The 19,338-nt window shown below is 56.6% G+C and overlaps 1 protein-coding gene across 10 annotated transcripts in view; it reads right to left on the reverse strand.

Moving 5' to 3' along the window:
- Positions 1 to 514: 514 nt before the first annotated feature.
- The window catches only part of RHBDF2 (rhomboid 5 homolog 2), a 31,670-nt gene continuing 12,846 nt past the window's right edge, over positions 515 to 19,338 (reverse strand). For 5 of the 10 annotated variants that reach the window (XM_024235491.3, XM_054535755.2, XM_054535756.2 and 2 more), the window contains exons 2-19: positions 17,911 to 18,108; positions 11,060 to 11,230; positions 9,392 to 9,513; positions 8,743 to 8,938; positions 8,467 to 8,670; positions 7,314 to 7,442; positions 6,828 to 6,946; positions 6,478 to 6,672; positions 4,668 to 4,779; positions 4,367 to 4,441; positions 4,006 to 4,167; positions 3,652 to 3,761; positions 3,458 to 3,521; positions 3,263 to 3,357; positions 2,870 to 2,945; positions 2,623 to 2,723; positions 2,302 to 2,455; positions 515 to 1,668 (exon numbers count right to left, since the gene is read on the reverse strand). In XM_024235491.3, the coding sequence (XP_024091259.1) occupies positions 1,249 to 1,668; positions 2,302 to 2,455; positions 2,623 to 2,723; positions 2,870 to 2,945; positions 3,263 to 3,357; positions 3,458 to 3,521; positions 3,652 to 3,761; positions 4,006 to 4,167; positions 4,367 to 4,441; positions 4,668 to 4,779; positions 6,478 to 6,672; positions 6,828 to 6,946; positions 7,314 to 7,442; positions 8,467 to 8,670; positions 8,743 to 8,938; positions 9,392 to 9,513; positions 11,060 to 11,209 (2,484 nt within the window). In that variant the 5' untranslated portion in view covers positions 11,210 to 11,230; positions 17,911 to 18,108 and the 3' untranslated portion in view covers positions 515 to 1,248. Of the gene's footprint in view, positions 1,669 to 2,301; positions 2,456 to 2,622; positions 2,724 to 2,869; positions 2,946 to 3,262; positions 3,358 to 3,457; positions 3,522 to 3,651; positions 3,762 to 4,005; positions 4,168 to 4,366; positions 4,442 to 4,667; positions 4,780 to 6,477; positions 6,673 to 6,827; positions 6,947 to 7,313; positions 7,443 to 8,466; positions 8,671 to 8,742; positions 8,939 to 9,391; positions 9,514 to 11,059; positions 11,231 to 14,954; positions 15,604 to 17,910; positions 18,109 to 18,172; positions 19,261 to 19,338 lie in introns of those variants that run through there. The other 5 variants (XM_054535759.2, XM_054535758.2, XM_054535760.2 and 2 more) reach the window with 4 other exon arrangements.

Genomic DNA, 19,338 nt, shown 5'->3' on the forward strand with positions numbered 1-19,338 from the left:
GGGGATAGTGGGGAGCAGGATGGGGCAGAGGCGGGAGGCCTGTGCTGTGGAGGCAGCTTGCCGCAGGGAAGCTGGTGCAGGGCCCTCTGCCCATGGTAATCAAATGGTCATACCCGGTGCCTCCCTGGCCGTCCTCAGTGTGGTGGGTGAGGCACTGGCACAGGGAGTGGACTCGTCCCCAGGTGGGGCGACAGGTCCCCTCAGCGCCATCCTCATCAGGGCAGGCCACCCTGGGCCCAGGCAGCCCCCTCCCTGCTCTGGAGCCAAGGCAGAGCAGGTAGGGGTGGGAACCCCAGGGCCCTAAGGATTCAACCCAGCCCTCCCAAGTGGACCCCTGGGGTCTCCCACGTGACCCCAATCTGCTTTCTGGCCCAACTAAATCCCCAAGATGCTCCACAAGTTTTCTGCTGTCCACCGGGCCAAACTGCTGTCTCTGAGCGGCTGATGGCTGACCCCTCACCCTCAGCCCCAAATCCCAGTTTCATGCTACCTGAGGTCTCCGCTAAAGACAATATACTGCCATAAAGAATATTATTTAATCCATGAGACATCATCCGTACAAAGTTAGCGTTACTTTTAAAAATGAAGACCGTGATATAAACTGGTAAAAAACAGGCCTGATGCATCTCAAGCACCCCCTGGGAGCAGGCCCTGGGGTGGCTCCGCCCAGTCTCATTCTACCTGAGGTCTGCTTGTGTCTCCCCGCTTGTTCTCTGCCCCCAGACCATGGCCAAAGCCTTTCCCACAATGTCCCATCTGAGAGCCTTATGGATGGGCTCACAGGGCAGAGGTAGGAGGAGAAACAGGAAGGGGCATGGTGGGCACCCAGCCCTGGGGGCAACTGAGGGCACAGCCACGTCCCCAGCAAGGGCACGCTCCAGTAGTAGTGGGGGAGAAGGCACCAGCAGAGGCAGCGCTGAGGACCCTGGGAAGAAAAGGACCCTGCCCCAGGAGATGGTCCCAGCAAGGAGCGGGATATTAGGACCTGAGACCCAAGGCTCAGAGAGGCAGGTGCCTTGGGTGTGCCCAAGCTTGGGCCAGGATCACACAGGCCTCACGCCCCCGAAAAACCCTGCCTTAACCATCTCACGCGGAGTCAGCCTCACCTCGCAGGGGGGGACCCGGGTCCAGAGCCTGGCCCTGTCTTGGGTCTCTGGCTCTCTGGCACACGGAGCGCTCTGCAGAGGGCAGCCCTCGCAGGCAGACCCTGTTCCAGAAGTGCTGAGGGGCAGCCGCGTGGCCCGGCGGTCAGTGCAGCACCTGGTCCAGCTCATACTTCTCGCAGAAGCGGCTGGTGAAGGGGAAGCAGGTGAGGTGCTCGATCCAGGGCCAGTTAATGGGGTAGATGTACAGCCAGAGCACAAGGGCGGCAAAGAGGCCGGCAAAGGCTAGCAGTGACACCAGGATGAGTGCCCGCTTGCGGTACTTGTCACTGGTGCCGAAGGTGATATAGGGCAGGAAGGCGAAGGCCAGCAGCAGGCCACTGAGGAAGCCGAAGATGTGGGCGATGTTGTCGATCCAGGGCAGGAGGCCGCAGATGAACAGGAAGAGCACGATGGCCGAGAGGTTGAGGAAGGCCTTCCAGGGCCTCTCCAGCAGCGGCCAGCTCTGGAAGAGCTCCACGAAGAGGCAGGCGAGGAGGCCGAACTGTGAGCCGGCCGGGCCCACCTGGGGCAGGGCAGGGGAGACGTGGCTTCAGGCATTGGGTGGGCGGCCTGGGCCGGGCCTGCACCCTGGGTCATCCCATCGATCAGCTCCTCCCTGGCATGCATGGGGACCCCTGAGGCTGAGGGGCGGGGGGTCGGCTGGAGCTGCTGGACCAAAGCTGGGCCTGCTCCGCCCATTCTTTCAGCAAACACTGAGCACCTACTGTGTACGTGCCTGGTATGGGTCCATAGCAATAAGCAAGACAGACAAGCCTGTTCCAGGCTTCACACGGTGGGGAGAGGACGGACACTGAACAAACTAGATCAGTCAGGTGGAACTGATCAGACTGCCGATGGCGCACGGAGGCCATTTCCTACCGCTCGACCTGCAGATACCTAGCATACTGTCAGGCAGTGGGCACGGTTAGGAAGATAAATGAGGCGGTGGAGGGACAGGGTGACTCAAAAGCATCACTGTTCCCTCTCACCGGGATTAAAAGACCAGCCAGTAAGCCCCCAGATTAGCTGTCCATCCGCTGTGGAGCCCAGCACAGGAGGGGCCCCGTGTCCCTCTGGCAGATCCCAGGTGGGTGGAACAGGAGCAGCAGGGCTGGCCCCCTACGTGCAGAAGGGGTCCCGTCCTCCACATCCTTACCTCTGCCCGGTATGGGAGGAAGATGGCACTGGCGAGGTTGCCTGTGATGCCACTGAGGATGAAGATGATGGCGATACGGTGCCAGCCGGCCAGCTTCTCCAGGTCCCTCAGGATGGTCATTTGAAAGACCACAGACACGAGGCAGTGCACTACGCTGGGGGAGGGACACACCAGGCAGCGGCCTTCAGCCAGGCACTTCAGGAGCAGTAGGCTTCAGCAGGTTGGGCCGGCCATGCCCTGGCCCAGGAACCTTTCCCCAGGGGTCCGGCTGGGTGGCCATCACAGAGGGGTCGGGTTCGGGGGCAGTGAGGAGCCTCTTACCCAGCGTGTAGGAAGAGAGACAGCCAGAGCCTGTAGAACTGATCTGGGACCTCAGGGTTGAGGAAGGGCAGCAGCCCACACACCTTGTCCAAGCAGTGCACCTGGGAGTGGGCGTATGGTGCTCAGCGCCCCAGGAGCAGGCTGAGTCTGAGGCCCCGACATGGGAGGGAGTGTGTGAGCCCCGGCCCCAGCAGGCTGCCATGCCCAGCGTTCTCTCCTCCACTACCCCAAGCCTGCCTCGCCTCACCTGGGAGCAGAGCGTTGCTTCCTCATGGAAATAGCCGTGCATGAACTCACAGTATTCCCGGGTGGTGATCTCACAGCTGGGGGGGTGGTGAGGCAAGAAGGGACATCAGGGCGCCGAATACCACTGCCCACCTTGCCCAGAGCCCAGCACCTGGCTACAGCAGGCATCGCTGGCAGGAAGGGGGATGCTGCATCCAGAGCCTTCGACTCTGGAGCAAGCTTCCTTCCTCCAGCTCACACCATGGGTAGCCCCAGAGCAGGGGAGGGAAGGACAGTTATTGGAGGATATCGGCCCAGTGGCTGTGGGTGGTGACAGTGGAGGAGCAGAGGGCCCACAGGAAGCCGCAGCTCGGGGGGCAGCGGGATGGCTGAGGCCAGAGCCCAGGTCGCTCACCTGCCCTTGGTGCCGATGCAGCAGGGGCGGCCCTTGATCTGGCAGTCCATGTGCAGGAAGCCTGTGTGGTTGCTCCTGGCCTGCTCTGTGCAGATCTGCCAGGAGGGGGCACCGGCAGGGAAGTGGGCTGTGCAGCAGGCAGGTCCCCCGTCCCTGAACTTCCCAGACCACTCCCCACCGGGGACACTCACTCACCGGCCACTTAGTGATGTCATCGGGCCAGATGTGGGCACCGCTGGAGGCTGGCTCCTCACAGGTTCTGGAGACAGGGTTCATATTGGGCTGTGGCACACCCAGCCTGCCACGTCCACCTACCCATGTCCCTGTGGGTGGCTCAGATGGCATGGCTATGCCTGATCCTGAGGCCCAGCAGAGGCTCCAGGCCCTACCTGGGGTCCTGGTGGCAGACAGCCCCCGAAGTCCGCTTCTGGCCCAGATCAGACTTGTCCATGGGGGGCCCAGTGTCATCTTGCCACTTGACAAAAGTGGCCAAAGTCTCCTGGAGGGCGGAAGAAGGCTGGTCGGTCATGCCGGGGCCAGGTCACCCCCACTGGAGTGGGCAAGGACAGAGGCTTTTCCCATCTCCCCAGGGCTCAGTCTCATCTACGGGGGTCTGGGAAGGGTGGGGCAGGGAGGAGGGAACGTGGTCACTGCCCTTGAAGGGCCTGTCCCCCAGGCCAGGGCAAGTGGAGCTAGTCCAGGGCCAAGGTCTGGCAGGGGTAGGAGGGAGGGCCTGCCCCCACCGAGCAGTCCTTCCGCTGGGTCTGGATGCAGCCAGAGTGGTCATTCTGGACACAGCAGCCTGAGTCCCGCTCCAGGTCTCGCTCCCGCAGCACCAGCTGCTCGATCTGCCGGTCCTTCCGGATGCAGGGCGAGAACTTGGCCCCCAGGTGGATCAGGTCAATCTGGGGAAGGGAAAGGCAGGGGAAAGAGAGAGTGAGTTTGAGCCCCAGACCTGGGAGGGGTCCATCACTCCACCTCTGCCCCGCAGAGTCTCCCCCGATGAGGGGCCTGCAGGTGGGTGAGGAGCCCACCTGCCCAGCTGGGGATGACAGGGCACAGGGACTCCTGGCTCAGATGATGTCCCCCAGCCTGGGCCCTCACCGAGCTGGGGCCGACCCAGAAGTTCTCCTGCTGGATGTACTTCACGCTCTCGTACACACCTTTGTTCCGCAGCACCTGTCGTGGAGGTAGCACAAAGGAGGGCGTCAGAACAGTTGTGGGCCCTGGGCATGGGGGGCTGGGGCAGCTGTCCCCAGGACAGAGCCTCCAGGAAGGGGCCAGGCTATGGTGAGCACCGCCCCGCTGGGGCCAGATTGTTGCGGTGGGAGGGATTAGGTACCCACGACGCTGAGGCCTCCTAGGGGAGGCTGGGACCCCCAGCATGGAGCCCAACTCGACTCACCAGCTGGGTGGTGACGTGCTGGGCAAAGCCCACGGGTGCGATGCCATACGTGCAAATCACCAGCAGCGTGATGATTACATGGACGAAGGTCAGCCAGTAGGTGAAGTAGGGCCTGTGCAGAGACACCTTGGGTCAGCTGAGCCAAGCTCCCATCCCAACCCCCAGTCCTGGCCACAGGGCCACCCTGGCCTGGTCGCATGGCTCGCCTGGGCTCCCTGCTCTGCCCCGTCAACTCATCTCAAAGCAGAAGAACTTTTAAGATGAGCCTCCAAGCATCTCTCTCCTGGCTTAAAACCCTTTGATAGCTTTTCACTGGCCTTGGGACAAATTCCAGAATCACCCCCTCTTGCTGGCTGCAAAGCTTTGCCTGACTGACCACCTCTCTGGCCTCTTTGCCTGCATTTCCTGGGATGCACTTTGCCCTTCCAGCCCCAGGGCCTTTGCACATGACACCACAGTTTGTCCTGACTGCACCCCTCCCCACTAGCTGTTCACTCTCCCTCTCTATCCTCCTCCAGGACACCCACCACACCTATCATTTCTTGTTCTTTTTTTTTTTTTGAGACAGAGTCTCGCTCTGTCACCTAGGCTGGAATGCAGTCGTGTGATCTCAGCTCACTGCAACCTTCGCCCCCAGGTTCAAGCGATTCTCCTGCCTCAGCCTCCCTCGTAGCTGGGATTACAAGCACCCACCATACCCGGCTAATTTTGTTTGTCTTTTTAGTAGAGACCGGTTTTCACTGTGTTGGCCAGGCTGGTCTCGAACTCCTGACCTCAGGTGATCTGCCCACCTAGGCCTCCGAAAGTGCTGGATTACAGGTGTGAGCCACTGGGCCTGGCCATTGCTTGTTATTTTCTTTTTTTCTTGAGATGGAATTTCACTCTTGTTGCCCAGGCTGGAGTACAATGAATGGTGCGATCTTGGCTCACTGCAACCTCTGTCTCCCGGGTTCAAGTGATTCTCCTGCCTCAAGCCTCCTGAGTAGCTGGGATTACAGGCACACACCACCACGCCCGGCTAATTTTTTGTATTTTTAGTAGAGATGGGGTTTCACCATGTTGGCCAGACTGGTCTTGAACTCCTGACCTCAGGTGATCCGCCTGCCTCAGCCTCAGAAAGTGCTGGGATTACAGGCGTGAGCCACCGTGCCCTGCCTGCTTGTTATTTTCTAATTTGGGCCCAGTGTTTATTGGGCTGCTGCAAATCAGATGCCCTGTTCTTCCCCAAGGGCTCTGCACAGCCTCTCCCAGAGTCCCCTCCCTCCCAGCCCCAGCTTCTTCTTTTAAAGTAGAGGTAGGGTCTCACTATGTTGCCCAGGCTGGTCTCAAACTCCTAGGCTCAAGCAATCCTCCTGTTTCAAACTCCTAGGCTCAAGCAATCCTCCTGACTCAGCCTCCCAAAGTGCTATAATTACAAGTGTGAGCCACAGCGCCCAGCCCTGGCCCCAGCTTCTAACTGGCCTCTGACCCACCCTGCCCTCCCTGCTCCACCCTCTGGGGGCTCCATTTTAGGGCCTGCAGGCAGTGACACTCAATGAACATCTGTTGACTGACTGCTGTCTGGGAGCAAGGCTGAGGACCAGGCTCATAAAGCATGGGGTGGAGGAGAGGCAGCAAGCACCCCTGGCCCTTCCCAGGTCACGTGCACAACACTTGGGAAGGGGTACGCCTTCGAGCTTGTCACTAAACTCCTGATCCGCAGGAGATGCTCATGAAACACTTGCTGAATGAGTAAGGGGGCGCTTCAGGAGGGCCCAGAGGAATTTGGAAGCTCCCAGGCCCTCCTGGGGGCTCCAGGGCGACACTTCACCGGTGGCTGTCGAAGCTCTCCAGCTGCCGCTGCACAGTGCTGCTGATGCTGCGGCGGTAGCTGCGGTTCAGCCAGTTGCCCACCACGCCGAGGCCGTAGTGCCGCTTCTTCCGATCAAAGGCAAAGTGCTTCACCTTGGAGGCGATGCGCTTGCCGCGTCGGGGCCCGGGGACTGGGGCTCGGCCACACTCCTTCCTGGTGGGGATGGTGGCTTTCAGCCTGATTCCCCCACCACAATACTCCCAGACCCCACCAGGGTGCTCAGAAGGGGCTTGGGGGCCAGGGTGAGGTCTGGGGATGCCCCCAGGTTGGTGGCTGGCCTGGAGGAGGGACTCTGCCCCAGCACTCACAGAGGGATTTGCACCCCATCGGGGGAGACAGGGGAGGCTGAGTGTGGGATCCCTCGGAAGTAGCTGGCAGAGAGTGGGGGGGACTCAAAGACATCATCAGGCATGGAGCTCATTTCTTCCTGGGGTGGGGGACACGAAAATACAGTGTAAGGAGTCTGTCCCAAACACTGCCCCCAGCACCTCAATTCAAGGGCAGGGACACAGCTGAACAGACAGGCTCTTCACAATGAAGTGGGAAGCCACATGCCCGTCAGCCACAATGGTGACTTTCCCGGGTGGCACTGTGCCCCACCGCAGGTCTTCACCCTACCCAATGGAAAGATGGGGGCCCAGCAGCTCCACACAGGACCATGCCACATCCCACCAGTGGGCCTCTGGGTCGCTCAGGGGTTCCTGAACATGATCAAGGCCAAGGTCACCTCACCTAGCTCCCAGGCCACCCCACCCCACCCCTGCCGTCCCCGAGGGCCCACACCCCATGCTTGCCTTACTAAAAAACGAGGAGTCAAACGTGTCTGCCCCATCGACCACATCCTCCTCCAGGAAGCTCGGGAAGGCAAAGCTGCGCTTGATCACCCGGCACCGCTGTCCGGTGGCATCCAGCACCGAGCGCCCCTGTGCACGGGCAGAGGCACAGCCATCAGGACCAGAGCCTGGCCACCTAGGCCCCCAGCCCCAACACCGAAGGAATCATCACGCCCATCCGCCTGCAGGCAGCGCCTTGGGAGGAGGGATCCTGCTCAAAGCGTGCAGGTTCTGCAAGCTGAACGGGCAAGAGCTCCTGAGACTGGAAGGCCAGGAAATGAGGCACCAGCTTCCGTTGGCACACCACTCTTGGCACAGTTTGGAGTCACCTTTCCCTTGGTCCCTGCTGCCCCTCTGCCTTGGGCTGCTGGTATCCTAACACTCAAAGCAACCCACATTCTATACCCTCACTCATGAGGCTTGGGCCACGTCTCCCTGTCCTGTTTCCTGGCACGGAATACCAGGCCCCTGCCCACCTTTCTGACCCCATCTCCTGCCACAGCTCCCATAACCACTCCTCACTAAAACCACATCAAACCGCCTGCTGCTCCCTCAAAGGACGGTACTTCCTCTGGGCTCCCGGCCCTTGCATAGGCCATTCCCTCTGCTGAGAATGCTGTTCCCTTCCTTCCCTAGTGAACGTCTCCTTGTGTTTTCTGGGCTTAACTCAATGTCTTCCCTCTCCTAAACTAAACAGCCGCTTTCCTAAACTGACCACCCTGAATGGTGACCCTCACCCTGGGCTGTGAGCTCAGCCAGGATGGTGATGGCTCTGCACCCGGTGCCCAGCACGTAACAGGGACTCGGAAAACCCGGGTGGATGAGGAGCAAGTATGCATCTCACTTCCCACTTCCCCAGCTTAAGAGTCAGTGCAGAGACCAGGTTCCAAAACTTGGCAGGGGGTCACACGAGATTTAAGACAGAAGGATGGACGCCTGGGTGCTGGGCTTCGGGGTCCCTCTTTGCCCAGGGATCCCAGCACATCCACTGTCCTTGGAACCGTAGGCAGATGCCCAGGTGAGCTTTAGGGGATGCTACTATGAGGAGTGGAAGGGAGGGGTAAGGAAGGGAGGCCGGGCAGAGGTGGGGGCCCCACAGGAGGGAGCCCCGTACCTTGAGGAGGGCAGCAGCAGCTTGAAAGCTCATGTGGGCCACAGACATTCTCTTGCGGCGCGGCAGGTGGGAGTAGCCAGAACGGACACTGGTGAAGGAGGTGAGGGACAGGACTCCGGGGGTCAGCGGTGGGTGCGGGGCATGGGGCCTGTCCATTTCCTCTGGGTGACGGAAGGCCCGGCCCCGGGCCAGCGGATCCACAATCTGGAAGGGAGGGGGGCGGTAAGCAGAGCCACTAGGGTCCCCACCCCTGCCCCCTTTCCCCATGGATCCCACCTTAGGCATCTTGCAGGGCTTTGGGGACTCAGTGCCCTGGAAGGACGGCACCTCCTGGCTGGGGAGCTCCAGGTCACGCTGGCACGAGGCCTTCAGGCGGCCGTAGCGCACGCTGCAGTGGTGCAGGCTGCGGAGCTGCCAGTGCTGCCGCTGCCCCTCCCAGTCGCCGCTGACTCCAAACCACTGGGCTGCGCCCCTGCGGAAGCAGACAAGGGACAGGTGGGCATACACTTGTCTATGCCTGTGCACCTGAGTGTGTGGAAGGGGTGATGGCACGTGTGTGCCCGTGTGCCTGCAGGGAGCGGGGGGGCAGATCTGCCTGTGAGGCCCCTGGCTGGAGCCCAGTGACCAGATGAGCAGAAGCAGGGGATGACTGGAGCATGAGGAGCCAGGCTAGGGCCCCAGGCACCCCCACACTGATCCACCCAGCTCCTCGAAGCCCCCCAGCCTCCACACCGTGACATTCCGCAAAGCACATACCCGTTTCCCCATCTACCATGACATCAGGCTGCCGGGAGACATTGCTCATTAACGCCGGCCCCCTCCTTCCAAAGAGAGGACACAGGGACCAGGCCCAATAACGTCCAGGCCCCAAGAATCCACAGGTTGCTGGGTGGGGGGTGCTGGGCTTGGGTGTAGGGGGGCTCACTTGCGGATGCTCTGGGACAGTGAGGCCTGGCGGCGGAAGCCGGGGCGCTTCTCTGAGCTCTCCTGCCATCGGCTGCGTGGCTCCTGGAGGCTGACGCTCTTCAAGTAGGCTGGGTTCTTCCTCTTGGGGAGAAAGCAGGGAGGGCAGGCGGTGGTGTGTGCAGCCCAGGTCCTGGGCCGGCTTTTCTTTAGCCTCCCATTCTGAAAACCCTGAGAACAAACCTCAACCCTGATTTATGCCCCAATTTGCTTTCATTTGGAAATATATATATGTGTGTGTGTATATGTGTGTGTGTATACATATATATACACACACATATATATGTATATATATACGTGTGTGTGTATATATATATGTGTATATATATACACACACACACATATTTTATTTTTATTTTTTTTGAGATGGAGTCTCGCTCTATTGTCCAGACTGGAGTGCAGTGGTGTGATCTCGACTCATTGACACCTCCGCCTCCCAGGTTCAAGGGATTCTTCTGCCTCAGCCTCCTGAGTAGCTGGGACTATAGGCATGTGCCACCACACCCAGCTAATTTTTATATTTTTAGTAGAGACGGCATTTCACCATGTTGGCCAGGCTGGTCTTGAACTCCTGCCTGACCTCAAGTGATCTGCCCGCCTTGGCCTCCCAAAGTGCTGGGATTACAGGCGTGAGCTACCATGCCCGGCCTATATATATATTTTTTGGGACAGAGTCTTGCTCTGTTGCCCAGGTTGGAGGGCAGTGGCACCATCATAGTTCACTGGAGCCTCAACCTCCCAGGCTCAAGCAAGCCTTCTACCTCAGTGTCCTAAGTAGCTGGGATTACAGGCATGTAACACCACACCCAGCTCTTTTTTTTTTTTTTTTTTGCAGAGACAGAGTCTTGCTATGTTGACTAGTCTGGTCTCGAACTCCTGGGCTCAAGTGATCTGGCTGCCTCAGCCTCCCAAAGTGATGAGATTACAGGCATGAGGCGACTGCACCCAGCCTCATTCTGAATTTAAAATCGCCATTGTCTAACTTTTCTCCATCAAGGCCAGCGTGTTTTCCTAACTCCTCATCCAGTCCCTCCCCTCTGCGCCATGTCGCTCCTGCTGTGTCTTCTGCAGAGCTCTCGGGTGAATGGGGGGTGTTAACATTGCTTCCCTTTATACTCCAGACTGTGCAGGAAGCCCACGCTGCCACAAGCCCGTTTTCAACGAGCTCTTTATGGGGCAACAGACCAGACTGTCAGAAACACTGATTCGTTCTTGTCCTCCCAAAGGAAGCGGGCACTGCCTAGGCGGGCTGCTGATGCCAGGGAGACACTGTCCCCTGCTCGCCCATGTCAAAGAAAGCCCCCAGCCCTCAGAAGAGAGACTAAGAGTCCAGGCCTAGGGGGTGAAATGAAAACAGCCAGGGCCCCAGGGTTACCAGCAAGCACTTTCTTGGGGCTGGCCCTTCCTACGTGCCTCTGACCATGATGAGAGTGAGCCCGGCTCCTGGCCTTACTCCCTGTGATATTTTGGGCCCAGGAAGGAGGAGGTAGGGCCCCAGTCAAGGGCTGCACAGGCAGCAGCTGTGGCTCAGGAAGGAGCCCCTCTGGGAAGTGAAACTGACCAGAAAGTGTCACGTGGGCACATCTGTTGCCTATGGCAGAACAGTGAGCCCCCAGGCCAGCCCCCTTACCTCAGGCAGCATGCTGTCCTGCTCGCCAGGGGCCTGAGTCTCTTTCTCGGGTGGCGGGATGGTGATGGAGAGGTTGGGTGGCTTCCGGCTCTGCAGGCGGCTGCTGGACACAGAGGACACGCTCCCGCCATTCTTGTCAGCAGAGGCCATTGTGGGCAGGAGGCGGGAGGGCTGGAATGGAGACCGGGAGAGCAGCGGTGGGCGGTGCGGGGTGGCGCAGTGTCAGGACCCTGACGCCAGGGCATGCAGCCCAGACTGAGAACCAACTTGCCTAAAGTTGGTTCAAACATCTCTGGGCGGCTGGGCGCGGTGGCTCACGCCTTTAATCCCAGCACTTTGGGAGGCCGAGGCGGGGGGATCACGAGGTCAGGAGATCGAGACCATCCTGGCCAACATGGTGAAACCCCGTCTCTACTAAAAATACAAAGAATTAGCTGGGCGTGGTGGCGCGTGCCTTTAATCCCAGCTACTCGGGAGGCTGAGGCAGGGTGACTTGAACCCAAGAGGCAAAGGTTATAGTGAACCGAGATCACGCCACTGCACTCCAGCCTGGCAGAGCAAGACTCTGTCTGAAAACACACGCGAGCGCACACACACCCACACACACACACCCACCCAAAAACAAACCATCCCTGGGGACTAAACCCAGCCTGAACCAGGCTGAACCTCAGGCCCAGTGGTTGGAGTGAGGTTTATTTCTGACCATCATTTGCATCCTGGACCATATGGGTCTGGGAGGTCCTCAACTTACTTCCTCATTCAATTTCTGATCTCTCTGCTTGAGGCAAGAACCAAACCCTGAAAAGAGCATGAAGATGCAGGCCAGGGATGGTGGCTCACACCTGTAATACCAGCACTTTGGGAGGCCGAGGTGGGCCGAGAGATGAGAAACCTACTGTGCTGGTCCCTGTCCCCTAAGGCCACCCAGTTTATTTTTCTTGTCTTTTTTCTGTAGAAGTGGGGGTCTCTCCATGTTAGCCAGGCTGGTCTGGAACTCCTGGGCTTAAGCCATCTGCCTGCCTTGGCCTCCCAAGTGCTGGGATTACAAGTGCAAGCTCACTGTGCCCAGCCCCAGTTCATTTTTCAAAGATAACTAAAACTGGCTGGGTGCGTGGCTCATGCCTGTAATCCCAGCACTTTGGGAGGCCGAGGTAGGTGGATCACCTGAGGTCAGGAGTTTGAGACCAGCCTGGCCAACATGGTAAAACCCTGTCTCTACTAAAAATACAAAATTAGCCAGGTGTGGTGGCGCACGCCTATAATCCCAGCTACTTGGGAGGCTGAGGCACGAGAATTGCTTGAACCTCGGAGGCAGAGGTTGCAGTGAGCCAAGATCATGCCACTGCGCTCCAGCCTGGGCGACAGAGTAAGAAAATGTCTCAGAAAAAAAAAAAAGATAACTGAAACTGCCACCTGTCTGGCACTTTTTTACCCCATAGTGAGAACACTGTTTAACAATAAAAGTGGCATATGCTCATTGAAAAAAAAAAAAAAATCACACAGCCGGGTGCGGTGGCTTATACCTACAATCCCAACACTTTGGGAGGCCAAGGTGGATGGATCACTTGTAGCCAGGAGTTCGAGACTAGCCTGGCCAACACAGTGAAACTCCATCTCTACTAAAATACAAAAATTAGCCAGGCATAGTGCCTCATTCCTGTAGTTCCAGCTACTCGGGAGACTAAGGCAGGAGAATCACTTGAACCCGAGAGGCAGAGATTGCTGTGAGCCAATCTCATTGCACCCTCCACCTCCCAGGTTCAAGCAATTCTCCTGCCTCAGCCTCCCGAGTAGCTGGGGTTATGGGCGTGAGCCACCAAGCCCGGCTCACACTCTATCATTTTACCTGCATTGTAGACATCTTTCCCTGTCAACACATACAGACAGACCTACTTTTTCTCTTTTTTTTTTTTTTGAGATGGGGTCTCATTCTGTCACCCAGATTGGAGTACAGTGGCGCGATCTCGGCTCACTGCAACCTCCGCCTCCCAGGTTCAAGTGATTCTCCTGCCTCAGCCTCCCGAGAAGCTCGGATTACAGGCATGTGCCACCACGCCCAGCTAATTTTGTATTTTTGGTAGAGATGGGGTTTCTCCATGTTGGTCAGGCCGGTCTTGAACTCCTGACCTCAGGTGATCCACCTGCCTCGGCCTCCCAAAGTGCTGGGATTACAGGTGTAAGCCACCACGCCTGGCCCTAGGCCTCTTGTCTTTTTTGATGAATGCAAAGATTTCATAGAGTGGAATGCACCAAAATTTACTTAAGTCCAGATTGCTGGTTATTTAGGATGTTTCCGGAATTTGAGACACGGGTCTGATGTTGCAACTAACACCCTTGCATACACCGCGTGTGCTTGTTTAAGTATTACAAGACCAAGTTCTGGAAGCAGAATGGCTGGGTTGAAGGGTAAGTACATCCCGAATTTCAGTGGCTGTTGCCCAGTACCCCATCTGGGGCTTTCGTGTGCACGTGCCGCCAGTCCCCAATTCCCCTCTGACTCCACTAGAATTAACACCCTGCTTGTTTCATTCTCTTCGTTTCATCTCTTGCTCTGCCCCATGACCATCTTCTTGCTAAAACCCCCAGCTGTGGCCGGGCACGGTGGCTCACGCCTGTACTCCCAGCACTTTGGGAGGCCGAGGTGGGCAGATCACCTGAGGTCGGGAGTTCGAGACCAGCCTGACCAACATGGAGAAACCCTGTCTCTACTAAAAATACAAAAAATTAGCTGGGTGTGGTGGCTCACGCCTGTACTCCCAGCACTTTGGGAGGCCGCGGTGGGCAGATCACCTGAGGTCGGGAGTTCGAGACCAGCCTGACCAACATGGAGAAACCCTGTCTCTACTAAAAATACAAAAAATTAGCTGGGTGTGGTGGCTCACGCCTGTACTCCCAGCACTTTGGGAGGCCGAGGTGGGCAGATCACCTGAGGTCGGGAGTTCGAGACCAGCCTGACCAACATGGAGAAACCCTGTCTCTACTAAAAATACAAAAAATTAGCTGGGTGTGGTGGCTCACGCCTGTACTCCCAGCACTTTGGGAGGCTGAGGTGGGCAGATCACCTGAGGTCGGGAGTTCGAGACCAGCCTGACCAACATGGAGAAACCCTGTCTCTACTAAAAATACAAAAAATTAGCTGGGTGTGGTGGCTCACGCCTGTACTCCCAGCACTTTGGGAGGCCGAGGTGGGCAGATCACCTGAGGTCGGGAGTTCGAGACCAGCCTGACCAACATGGAGAAACCCTGTCTCTACTAAAAATACAAAAAATTAGCTGGGTGTGGTGGCACATGCCTGTAATCCCAGCTACTCGGGAGGCTGAGGTAGGAGAATTGCTTGAACCCGGGAGGCAGAGGTTGCAGTGAGCTGAGATTGCACCATTGCACTCCAGCCTGGGCAACAAGAGCGAAACTTCGTCTCAAAAATAAAATAAAAATAAAAATAAACCCCCCAGCTGTTTCCTCTCCTTCACATCCCAAGGTTCCTGGGCAAGTTTTGTTTTTCCCCTCCTTGTACGAAGCCAGGGACTCCATATCCATCTCCCTGGGAGCCCTTCAGCCAAGGGCGTGTGTGGGCTGAGGCGTGGGATACGTGGGTCGGCGACACAGCAGCCATGTGGAATCTGAACCCGTCCTCCTCCTCCATCTCTACCTCACCTCCGCCATCTCCTCACCTGGAGGCTCGCTCCACTCTCTCAATTCCTCTACCTGCTGCCTCAAGTCCCCTGAGACTGATCATTCTCTGCACCGCAGCTGGGGTCACCTCCCAAAAGCACAGATCACACCTGTCGCGTCCCTGCTCAACTCTCTCCCAGGATTTCCTGTTCTCACCCAAAGTCCAAGCGTCTCACTGGGACTTCCAGGCCCTCTCTTCATCTCTTCCTGTGCCCTTGCTTACCTCTGACCCAGCCTTTCTGGGACCCTCATTGTCTCAAACTCGCCAAGCTCTGCCGGGGGTGGGGTTCATGATCGAAAGCAATGGAGCCCGCAGCGCGTACTGGGCCCATGGTCTTGCATTTGCTGTCGGGTGAGTCACCTGGCAGCTCATCACCCAAGTCCTGACCTGTACAAGGGGGAGAGTAACGGTTCCTCCCCAGAGAAGCATCTGGAGGAGCAAATGAGTGGATGATGTCACCGGGCACAGTGGCTCACGCCTGTAATCTCAGCATTTTGGGAGGCTGAGGTGAGTGGATCACCTAAGGCCAGGAGTTCAAGACCAGCCTGGCCAACATGGTGAAACCCCATCTCTACTAAAAATACAAAAATTAGGCTGGGCGCGGTGGCTCATGCCTGTAATCCCAGCACTTTGGGAGGCCGAGGTGGGTGGATCATCTGAGGTCGGGAGTTTGAGACCAGCCTGACCAACACGGAGAAAGCCTATCTCTACTAAAAATACAAAAAACATTAGCCAGGCATGGTGGCGCATCCCTGTAATCCCAGCTACTTGGGAGGCTGAGGCAGGAGAATCACTTGAACCTGGGAGGCGGAGTTAGTGGTGAGCCGAAATCTCGCCATTGCACTCCAGCCTGGGCAACAACAGCAAAACTGTCTCAAAAAAAAAAAAAAAAAAGAGCCGGTGCGGTGGTGGGCACCTGTAGCCCCAGCTATTCGGGAGACTGAGGCAGGAGAATCACTTGAACCCAGGACATGGGGGCGGTTACAGTGAGCAGAGATCTTGCCACTGCACTCCAGCCTGGGCGACAGAGTGAGACTCCGTCTCAAACAACAACAAAAAATGAGCAGATGGCTTCACACACTGAAGCACTGTGTCCACACAGAAACCTGGACAGGAAATGCCCGGCAGCACGGCTCTGCAGAGCCGGGCAGGAAAACAGCACAAGCGCCCGTCAGCAGATGAAGGCACAAATATAAAATGTGGTTGAGCCACACAATGGAGCATCCTTCAGCCACAAAAGGAAGGAAGTCCTAACAAAGCTACAACATGGACAAGCTTTGAAAACATTGTGTCCAGGGACAGGAGCCAGTCATGATGGCCACCTCTGCATGAGTCCATTCATATGAAAGCCCAGAATAGAATAGGGAAATCTATAGACAGAAGCAGGATAGTGGTTCTTAGGACTGGGAAGGTGGGGACTGGGCGGGGGGTGACAGCTAAAGGGTGCAAGCTTTCTTTAGGGGGTGATGAAAGCAATCTAAAACTGTGGTGATGGTGGCACAATTCTGTGAATATGTATATATATGTACACACACACACACACACACACACACACACATATATATAGTTTTTGAGACAGAGTCTTGCTCTGTCACCCAGGCTAGAGTGCAGTGGTCCGATTTTGGCTCACTGCCAACCTCCGCTTCCCAGGTTCAAGTGATACTCCTGCCTCAGCCTCCCGAGTAGCTGGGACTACAGGCACAAGCCACCATGCCTGGGTAATGTTTGCATCTTTAGTAAAGATGGGGTTTCACCATGTTGGCCAGGCTAGTCTCGAACTCCTGACCTCAAGTTTGCTTCGGCCTCTCAGAAAGTGCTGAGATTACAGGTGTGAGCCACCGTGCCCAGCCTCTGTGAATATATCAAAATCACTGAAGGTTGGGAGCGGTGGTTCATGCCTGTAATCCCAGCAATTTGAGAGATTGAGGCAGGAAGATCACTTGAGCCCAGGAGTTCAAGACCAGCCTGAGCAACATAGTGAGATCCCATCTGTACAAAAAAAATTTAAAAATTAGCCAGATATGGTGGTGCGTGCGTATAGTCCCAGTTACTCAGGAGGCTGAGACAGAAGGATGGCTTGAGCTAGGAAGGTCAAGGCTGCAGTGAGCCGTGATCGCGCCACTGCACTCCAGCCTGGGTGACAGAGTGAGACCCTGTCTCAAAATATAAATAAATAAATAAATAAATAATAAAAACACTGATGGTGCACTTTAAATGGGTGAATCGACTGGTGTGTGAATTCGCTCTCAATGAAGCAGGTGCTCCATAATGTTGGGCCTCCGTCCGAGCCAGTCACTTTGTCCCAGACCATCACACAGAGGAGGGGCTGGCTCTTCTCAGCCTCCTGGTTGCGGTTCAAGTGTCCTCCTGCCCCACCTTGAGCAGTGCCGGTCCCACCTCGCTTCCTGTCTTCTTGTTTTTTTTTTTTTTTTTTTTTTTTTGAGACGGAGTTTCGTTCTTGTTGCCCAGGCTGGAGTGCAATGGCACGATCTCAGCTCACCGCAGCCTCCGCCTCCTCGGTTCAAGCAATTCTCCTGCCTCAGCCTCCCGAGTAGCTGGGATTACAGGCATGCACCACCATGCCCAGCTAATTTTGTATTTTTTAGTAGAGACTGGGTTTCTCCATGTTCGTCAGGCTGGTCTCAAACTCCTGACCTCCACCCACCTTGGCCTCCCAAAGTGTCTGGATTACAGGCGTGAGCCAGCATGCCTGGCAATTTTTGCGTGTGTGTGTGTGATGGAGTCTCACTCTGCAGCCCAGGCTGGAGTGCAGTGGCATGATCTTGGCTCACTGCAACCTCTGCCTCCCAGGTTCGAGCGACTCTCCTGCCTCAGCCTCCCAAGTAGCTGGGACTACAGGCGCACACCACCATGCCCAGCTAATTTTTTTGTATTTTTAGTAGAGATGGGGGTTTGCCATGTTGGCCAGGCCAGTCTCGAACTCCTGACCTCAGGTGATCCACTCACCTCGGCCTCCCAAAATGCTGGGATTACAGGCGTGAGCCACCGCGCCCATCCCTTCCCTGCCCTTATTCCTCCCTCTCGATCCCTGAATTGACTTTCTTCATTCACTGTCCACCGTGTTCAGACAGAGCGCGCAGGCCCCGCAGGAGGTATCTGGACGTGGGCACAGCAGCCAGTGCCCTGGGTCCAGCCACCCGGCCGCCCAGCTTCCTACCTTCGAGTCTGAGTTTGCCCACAGCTTCCTGGGTCTTGCTGTGAAGGGCTTTAGAGCATGTTCTTGTATTCTCCTTGTTCTGTACAGATGCTCCGGCGTCAAGCCTCAGTCTGTGGAAGGGTGGTTGGACAGAGAGGTGGCTGGAAGGACAGATAGACGGCTCCAGGCCACACAGTGCAGCTTCCTGAGTACTCACAGCTGGAAGAAAGGAGGGTCGGCTCCAGGGGCCATGCCCACCACCGAGTGCTTTAACCTTCCTCACCTCAGTCTCCCCATCTGTAAAATGGGGCCAATTCCACCTGCCTCACTGGTAAGGGATTAAAGGTGCTAATCAGGCATCTCCGAGTGCCAAGCAGCGAGGGGCACTGGCCTCAGGGTGTTTACAGCCAATCATCTAACAACAGTCCTCTGGTCTGGGAACCTGAATGGAGCAGGACATTAAAGTCAAGATAGGCCCTGTTATTTTTCTCAATATTACTTGAACAGTACAGAAACATTTAACTTTTGGCCAGGTGCAGTAGCTCACACCTGTAATCCCAGCACTTTGGGAGGCTGAGGCAGGTGGATCACCTGAAGTCAGGAGTTCGAGATCAGCCTGGCCAACATGGTAAAAACCCATCTCTACTAAAAATACAAAAATTAGCTGGGCATGGTGGTGCACGCCTTTAGTCCCAGCTACTTGGGAGGTTGACGCAGGAGAATTGCTTGAACCTGGGAGGCGGAGGTTGCAGTGAGCCGAGACTGTGCCATTACACTCCAGCCTGGGCGACAGAGGGAGACTCTGTCTCAAAAAACAAACAAAACCACGTATTTTTGGGCCGGGTGCAGGGGCTCACTCCTGTAATCCCAGCACTTTGGGAGGCCAAGGTGGGGGAATCATGAGGTCGAGTTCGAGACCAGCCTGGCCAACATAGTGAAACCCCGTCTCTACTAAGAATACAAAAATTAGCCGGGGCTGGGTGCAGTGGCTCACGCCTGTAATCCCAGCACTTTGAGAGGTGGAGGAGGGTGGATCACGAGGTCAGGAGTTCGAGACCAGTCTGGCCAACATAGTGAAACCCCATCTCTACTAAAAATACAAAAAAGTAGCCGGGTATGGTGGCAGGCGCCTGTAATCCCAGCTACTCAGGAGGCTGAGGCAGGAGAATCACTTAAACATGGGAGGCGGAGGTTGCAGTGAGCCGAGATCGCGCCATTACACTCTAGCCCAGACGACAGTGCGAGACTCTCTCTCAAAACCAAAACCAAAACCAAAAACAACAAAATAATTAGCCGGGTGTGGTGGCACATGCCTGTAATCCCAGCTACTCAGGAGGCTGAGGCAGGAGAATTACTTGAACCTGGGAAGTAGAGGTTGCAGTGAGCTGAGATCGCGCCACTGCACTCCAGCCTGGGTGACAGAGCAAGACTCCGTCTCGAAACAAAACA

Source organism: Pongo abelii, chromosome 19 (assembly GCF_028885655.2).
Source record: "Pongo abelii isolate AG06213 chromosome 19, NHGRI_mPonAbe1-v2.0_pri, whole genome shotgun sequence".
NCBI lineage: Eukaryota > Metazoa > Chordata > Mammalia > Primates > Hominidae > Pongo > Pongo abelii.